The sequence below is a fragment of the Citrus clementina genome, unplaced genomic scaffold (genome assembly GCF_000493195.1).
Source record: "Citrus clementina cultivar Clemenules unplaced genomic scaffold, Citrus_clementina_v1.0 scaffold_2, whole genome shotgun sequence".
Classification (NCBI taxonomy): Eukaryota; Viridiplantae; Streptophyta; class Magnoliopsida; order Sapindales; family Rutaceae; genus Citrus; species Citrus x clementina.
Window position 1 is genome coordinate 3,809,508 of NW_006262688.1, and position 7,963 is coordinate 3,817,470.

General features: G+C 37.5%; 1 protein-coding gene and 1 non-coding gene across 2 annotated transcripts; one reads left to right on the forward strand and one right to left on the reverse strand.

The window, feature by feature from the left end:
* The first annotated feature begins 3,214 nt into the window (after window positions 1-3,214).
* On the forward strand, window positions 3,215-3,321 carry LOC112101317. Its single transcript, XR_002907443.1, has one exon. It is a non-coding gene; the product is annotated as a small nucleolar RNA R71 (small nucleolar RNA).
* Window positions 3,322-6,697: 3,376 nt separating this feature from the next.
* LOC112100807 lies at window positions 6,698-7,510 on the reverse strand. Its single transcript, XM_024190645.1, has 2 exons — window positions 7,308-7,510; window positions 6,698-7,040 (listed from the first exon to the last, which is right to left on the reverse strand). The coding sequence occupies exons 1-2, from the start codon at window positions 7,508-7,510 to the stop codon at window positions 6,698-6,700; spliced, it is 546 nt and encodes a 181-aa protein (XP_024046413.1).
* Window positions 7,511-7,963: the final 453 nt, after the last annotated feature.

A 7,963-nucleotide genomic window follows, 5' to 3' on the forward strand; every position in this document is an offset into this window, starting at 1 on the left:
GTTTGAGTAAGAGTTTTGTTTGCATAGTATATGGAGTGAAAAACCTTATCATTTCTTTGCCCTCATACTGCTCCCACAGAATGATCACTAGCATCACACATCAGTTTAAATAGTAGAGTCCAGTCTGGAGATATAACTACTGGTGCAGTGATCAGAGCTTTATTTAATTCTCCAAATGCTTGAAGACAATCTTTGTCAAAGTGAAAGGGCTTGTCATGTTCCAGTAATGAGTATAATGGTTTAGTTACCTTGGAAAAATCCTTAATGAATCTTCTGTAAAATCCAATATGACCCAAAAAACTCCTAATCCCCTTTATCGAAGTGGGGAGTGGTAGTTTATCTATTACCTCTATCTTGGCTTTGTCTACCTCAATGCCTTTCTTGGACACCTTATAACCCAACACTATTCCTTCTTGCACTATGAAATGACACTTTTCCCAATTGAGTACTAAGTTAGTCATCTCACATCTTTTAAGAACTTCTTCCAAGTTGTGTAAACAATCATTGTATGTCTCTCTAAAAACTGAGAAATCATCCATGAAAACTTCTAAAGTTTGCTCTACTATTAGAAAAAATAAACATCATGCATCTCTGAAAAGTTGCTGGAGCATTGCACAACTCAAAGGACATTCTTCTGAAGGCAAATGTTCCATAAGGACAGGTAAATGTAGTATTCTCCTGATCCTCTGGAGCTATGATAATCTGGTTGTAGCCTGAATACCCATCTAGGAAGCAATAGTACTGTTTTCCAGCAAGTCTGTCTAACATTTGATCTATGAATGGGAGTGGGAAGTGATATTTCCTTGTGGCTTTGTTGAGCTTTCTGTAATCCATATATACTCTCCATCTAGTCACTGTCCTTGTAGGAATAAGTTCATCCCTCTTATTAGCTATCACTGTTATCCCTCCCCTATTTGGAACACATTGAACTGGGCTCACCCACGAACTGTCTGATATTGGATATATGATTCAAGCATCCAACCATTTGATGATTTCCCTTTTCACCACTTCTTTCATAATAGGGTTTAACTTTCTCTGATGCTCCACCAAATTGCTGTGGCAATCTTCTAACAGGATTTTATGCATGCATATTGATGGGCTTATCCCTTTGATGTCTGCCATGGTTCATCCAATTGCTCTTCTGTATCTTCCAAGCAAATCTATTAGACTCTGTTCTTGACCTGCATTCAAGGTAGAAGAAATGATTACAAGGAGTGTGTTGTTTTGACCAAGATAAATATATTTCAAATGTGAAGGTAACAATTTTAATTCAAGACTAGGAGGTGATTCAATAGATGGTAAAGTTATTTTTACTTCCCTGTCCGAAAGATTCAGATGCTCAATAAACCTGTTGTGCCTATCAGATTGCTTTTCTTCCTTCCAATCTATCTGGTTTGCTGCAACATCTTCATCTTCTAAATCTTCAAAGGTGGTGACTTTGTTGATCTCATTACTGCAGCATCTGTTCATTCTGTCTGCTACAATAAAATCCACGACACTTAGGAAATTGCAATCTTCTACTTTATCAGAGTTCTTCATAGCCTCTAGTACATTAAATGTGACTTGCTGATCATTCACTCTTATGGTGAGCTCTCCTTTCTGCACATCTATCAGATTCTTTCCAGTTGCTAGAAAAGGTCTTCCAAGTATAATAGGTACCTCTTTATCAGCTTCAAAGTCTAGTACAATGAAGTCTACTGGGAAGATGAATTTGTCAACCTTCATTAGTACATCCTGAAATTTTCCTTCAGGGTATGCATGAGATTTGTCAGCCAATTGGAGAGTGACTGTTATTGGTCTGCATTCCCTTATTCCCAGCTGCTTAAATACAGACAATGGCATCAGATTAATAATGGCTCTCAAGTCACAAAGTGTTCTGCCAGTGTACCTAGTTCTTATAGAGCAGGGTATTATAAAACTTCCTTGATCCTTCACTTTTGTAGGAATCTTACTTTGGAGCATATGACTGCTTTCCTGTGTTAAAGCAACAGTTTCAAATTCTCCCAGCCTTTTCTTTCATGCCAAGATGTCTTTTAGAAATTTCACATAATTTGGCATTTGCTCCAAAGCTTCCACGAAAGGTATGTTGATGTGTAACTGCTTCAGCACTTCCAGAAATTTACTGAACTACTTGTCTTGTTTTTGCTTCTGTAATCTTTGTGAGAAATGTGGTGGATGTCTAAACTGCTGGGTAGCTTCAGGAGGTACCAAACTCTGCTTGTTTGGTTTGGTGTAGGTCGTGGCTATTGGTGTTGCAACTTCTTTTTCAGCATGTTCTGGTTGAGTTCCCTCTGAAGTTGCTGTAGCTTGGCCCATGTAACCAGTGTCTTGATGGTTGGGATGTTGTAACATGCTTCCATTTTGAGGTGATTTTTGTAATGAATTGAATTCCATCCCATTTTTAGTCACATCAACTGGGATATCAACATTCTTTCCAGATATCAAATTAATTACTTTGCAGTGTTCTTTGCCCTCTCTCATAGGGTCTTCTGTGTTGCTAGGTAAGCTTCCTTGAGTTCTGCTATTCATTGCTGTGGCAAGTTGTCCCATTTGATTTTCCAGGTTTCTCAAGGATACAGCTTGACTCTGCACAATTGCTTCATTCTTTGCAATGTATTCCTTAATCAGTGCTTCCAGTGAAGTGATTGGATCCTGACTGATATGGTTTTGCCCCTGACTCTGCTGATGAAAACTAGGTGGTTGAGTGTTCCTATTTTGTCCATTTAATGCTGGAGCATTTCGATTTTGACTGCTCCAAGAAAAATTTGGGTGTTGTTTCTAGCCAGGGTTGTAAGTATTTGAATATGGGTTGTTCTGAAGCTGTCGATTGAAATTACACACATAGTTTATTGAAGTTGGATTTCTAAGATAATTATCAAAGTCATGTTCTTCACAATAGTATACACAAAAAAGTTCAGCAACTTGCTTTACTACTACTGGAGCAGATGTCATGGCCTTTACCATGTTAGTCAATGAGGTTACTTGTGATGATAAGGCTGTAATTGCATCTATGTTATGTACCCCTGCAGTTCCTCTTGCTACTGGTTGCCTAGTTGATGGCCACTGATAATTATTATTGCCAATTCTCTCTAGAATTTCATAAGCTTCAGTGTAAGATTTGGATAACAGGGCTCCATTTGCTGATGCATCCATCATTAATCTAGTACTAGGATTCAACCCATTGTAGAAAGTTTCCAATTGAATACAACAAGGAATGCCATGATGAGGACACCTTCTGAGCAGTTCTTTGAATCTTTCCCAAGCCTCATACAAACTCTCATCTTCAAGTTGATGGAAAGAAGTAATCTCATTCCTTAATTTTGCATTTTTTTTCGGTGGAAAATATTTCATTAGAAATTTATCAGTCAACTCATTCCATGTAGTGATGGAATCAGATGGTAACTAATTTAACCATGCTCTTGCTCGATCTCTTAAGGAATAAGGAAAAAGCCTCAGTATTAAGGCATCTTGTGTTGCTCCAGGAATCTTGAAAGCATTACTCAATTCCAAGATGAAGATGAGGATCTTCATTTGGCAATCCATTGAATTAACCAACTGTCTGCAACATTTGAAACATCACTGGCTTCAATTCAAAGTTTGCGGCTTCTACTTCAGTTCTGATTATCCCAGGGTGTACAACTTGAGGAGTTAACATGACATAATCTCTAATAGCTCTGTCTCTGTCATCAGCCATGTAAATAATGTTGTTATTGCCTGGCTGTCTCTCGTTAGCATGTTCATTCTGCTCTTCTTGAATGTTGACTGGTTGTAAGGGCCCGTGAGGGTCCAAATTTCCCACATCCTGTAAATTATTCATGCCTGAAATAATTTTTGAATTCCTTTGTTCTCTTCGCAGTCTCCTGACAGTCCTTTCAATCTCAGGATCGAATTGGAATACCACAAATCCGTCTTTACGCATGCACGCACTAATATGCCAATAAATAGAATGAATCAAATCAAATTGGCGCTATCAAGATTTACTTCACACTTCAAAAATAAACAATCAATCCCTGGCAACGGCACCAAAAACTTATTGATAAATTTTATAATCAATTGCTACTAATGCCAATGTGCAAGTATACACAACAAGTAATAAAGTGATGAATATTCAAGATCATCTCCACAGGGATTGATGTTACTCAAAGTGCTATAGCAATCACAATAGTGCAAACCAACTTAAGTCGGAAGTTAACAAACGTAAAATGAGTTCTATCGTAATTGATGATTGTGAGAGAATAAAGTAAAACAATACCGTAATGAAATAAACTAAATTAAATGTGTCTAAGATTCAATTAAGATTATGGTAGTTGAATGATCAAACTCTCCTTATGGGCTGACTGTTTTTCATCAAGTTAACTCCGGTTGTTACGGCAAGTGCTGCAGCACTGGGCAGAATTAATCTGCATCCTCAGCTGTCGCATATTGGAACTCTCATACCCTTAAATACACTAGCAATGACCAGTTGCTAATATACTTCTTAAATACACTAGCAATGACCAGTTGCTAATCTAATCATGATATGGCTTTATGAACCTTTTAGTCTCTCTACCCTATAAGGTGAGCACCTATATCTAGTGTGTCACAAATCTTAACTTCAAGTATTGCCCTTATGGGATTCAAGATAACTTAATCCAGGAAACTTAACTTAAGATCAAGTAATACTCTAATAATATTCGCTAAGACATGCCCTTTTGCTGCTCTATCTTAACTGGAACTATTAAATGGGTGGTCAACCGAAATAACAGTTATATTAATAATAACTACTAGAGTAAAGTGCTACAACAATGACATAACAATACATAAGAACAGTCAAGAACCCATTGGATTGTTTGTCACTCAACTACAAGCAACTCTAGTTCATATTCTGAATGAGAAAAATAAAAATAAATATATTGTTCACGGGATACATCAGAACAATCAAAGAAAGAAGAAGAGTAAAAGTTGTGAACAACAAAAATCAAATCCAAATAACTCTGCTGGAATCCTCAATTCCACTGAAGTCGTCTCCTTTTGTTCCGATCTTCTTCTCCTCTTTTCTCTAATGTATTAATGATAATCCCCTTGCCCCCTTTCTATGTGGTGCACACCCCCCCTTTTATACTGCAAACTAGGGTAAACAAAAGTCTGTGGGTGTGCATAAGTTAAATCAAGAAACCTGCAGATCGCGATTCTGCAGCTGGCCCGCGCCTAAGTTTTCTCCCTCATTGCTCCCAGATTGCTATAACCCTTGTTGCTCTAACAACAGCTACAACACTGCATTGTTCTCGATTGTGCTTTACTTCTTTTGCGGCCATCATCTTTCCTCCTCTTGCTAATCTAATGTCTCAGCATCCCTTTATGAATTAAGACTTTCTGAAAACCTACAATTATGCACCTATTTTGAGCACAAATTACTTTGATTCAAGTAAAACTTATTAAGACTCAACTAAAATGAATGTTTATGCAAAATATAACCAAAATGTAATAAAAACACCTTATTTGTTCTCTAAGTGATCTTGATTGAAGTCTAGAATTGATGTAATAACTCTCATTTCATAGAGTTATCAACTGTCCTCTTATCTTCATTGTTAATGGCAGCGTCAACGTTTACTTTGAACACATTTCCAGGGGGGGACCACGTCTGCTACTTTTCTCTTATTGGGAAGTCATTTTGTAAAATCTCGGTGCTCTTTACCCTTTGATATGCTGCCAAAATGGATTCAGCCTTCGTAGTTGAGATCATTTGTTCTATCTTCTTTCCTTCAAAGATGATCTTATTCCGATAGAACCAAGCAACCTAACATTAGACTATCATGAGCTCCAAGTTAGTTTTCCTCAAATCTTTAGCCATTTTTTGTAGAGTGCTAAAAATATCTTAGGATTGAAGGTTTTCATCTGGGGCTGTAAAAGGGGAGTGAAGCCATATTTTCTTAGCTGCCTTACAGTGCAGCAAGGCATGATTGATGGACTTTATATCTCTTCTGTATCTTTGGTAGGTTAGTTCCTACAGAACCTTCCTTTTCCACAGGTTTTCAACAATTGGAAGCAAGTTATTCGAAGCTCTCAACATGAAGATTTTTATCTTTTCGGGGAGCTCAAGGGACCATAGGGCTCTCCAATGCTGAGAGTTTTCTTTTGAGCTGCTGGATGCATCAGAAAACTTCAGCTTTAAGGCTAATTGGTAGACACTTTTTACTGAGTATTTCTCCCTTTTGTCAAAGTGCCATAAGACTTAATCTTCTAATTGCTCATTAGGCAGTGGGATGGTGAGGATCACTGTTGTATCTTCATAATTGAAATGTTGGCTCAGCTTGGCTTCATTATATTGGTTGTTAGCATTTATCAAATCAGGAACAACATCATCTTCTAGTATGGTTTGTGAAGAGATAAACTTAAATGTTTCTGGCCTTGGCATCCAATTATCTTTGTAGACTGAAATCTTCCTACCATTACCAATACGCAATCTGAGCCCTTTCTTGATCACACATCTTCCCCATAGGATGCTTCTCCAAATGTATGATGGGTTGGAGCCTACTTTCGCATTTAGAAAATCTGAGTTCTTGTAGTATCTTGCTTGGAGCACTCTTGAGGTTAGAGAGTTTGGGAACTGCAGAAGTCTCCACTCTTGCTTGGCCACCAAGGCTTGGTTGAAACTCGTAAAGTCTCTAAAACCCAACCCACCTCTACTTTTTGCATGGCTAAGCTTTTCCCATTTTAACTAGTGAATCCCATGCTTTTCTTCCTTCGTTCCCCACCAAAATTTTGCTATAGCACGTTGAATGTCTTCACAAACGCCTATTGGGAGCTTGAAAACACTCATCGCATGGGCTAGGATTGCTTGTGCTGCTGCTTTGATCAACACTTCCTTGCCCCAACTAGAGAACATCTTGAGCTGCCATCCTGCAATCTTGCTGAGCACTCTCAATTTAACCTCATTGAAGAAGCTCATTTTCTTTCTACCTATCATTAGGGGGAGGCCTAAGTATTTTTCATACTTAGAGACTACATTTAGCTGGAAGATATCTCTAATTGCAGCCACCCGATCTTCTGGAATTTTATTGCTGAAGAACATGAATGATTTTTAGAAGTTAAAAATCTGCCCCGAAGCTGCTGCATAAAGGTCGAAGATCTCTTTCAAGTGCTTGCAGTTAGTCACCGAGGCTTGTGAGAAAACAAGGCTATCATCGACAAATAACAAGTGAGTTATAGGGACGTCCTTAGCAAATTTTAGACCTCGGATTAACTGATCTCTCTCATCCCTCATCAACAAGTTGGAGAAAGCCTCTGCACAGATGATGAAAATGTATGGAGAGAGGGGGTAGCCCTACCTTAATCCTCTTTCCGGATTAATTAGACATGTTGGCACTCCATTGATGATCACTGAGAGGGTGGTAGTAAAGATGAGCCTCATTATCAGCTCCACCCTATTGCTTGAAAATCCCATCTTCTTCATTATGCTTTCTAAAAACAGCCACTCAACCCTGTCATACGCCTTGCTGATGTCCAATTTAAGAGCTACTAGACCATTCATTCTCTCTTTACAATGTCTAATTTTATGGAGGCATTCATAGGCAATAATGACATTGTCTGTAATGAGCTTATGGGGTATGAATGTGTTAACATATATGTTTCCATAATGTTGATTTTGATGATAACAAACAAGATTAAGAATGATTAATCTTTTAAACTCAAATTATTTTTTATACTTTTTAAATAAATCATTATTTTTTCATTATAAAGGTTTCATATTTAATGGAAAAATGATTTTATGAAATTGGTTGTTTTTCAAGTTTATGGTTTAATTGAAAGAATTTTAAAAACTTTGACTTATTTGAAAAGTTTCATATCATTTTGGGCCATATTATAATTTCAAAAAGTTTTGGGAATAGCAAGTATTATTTAGAAATTCTGAAATTGGACCTATTTGCAAAATGTATAACGTTTGGGCCCTAGTACAGTTATGAAAAGTTTTGGGGCCAAACTA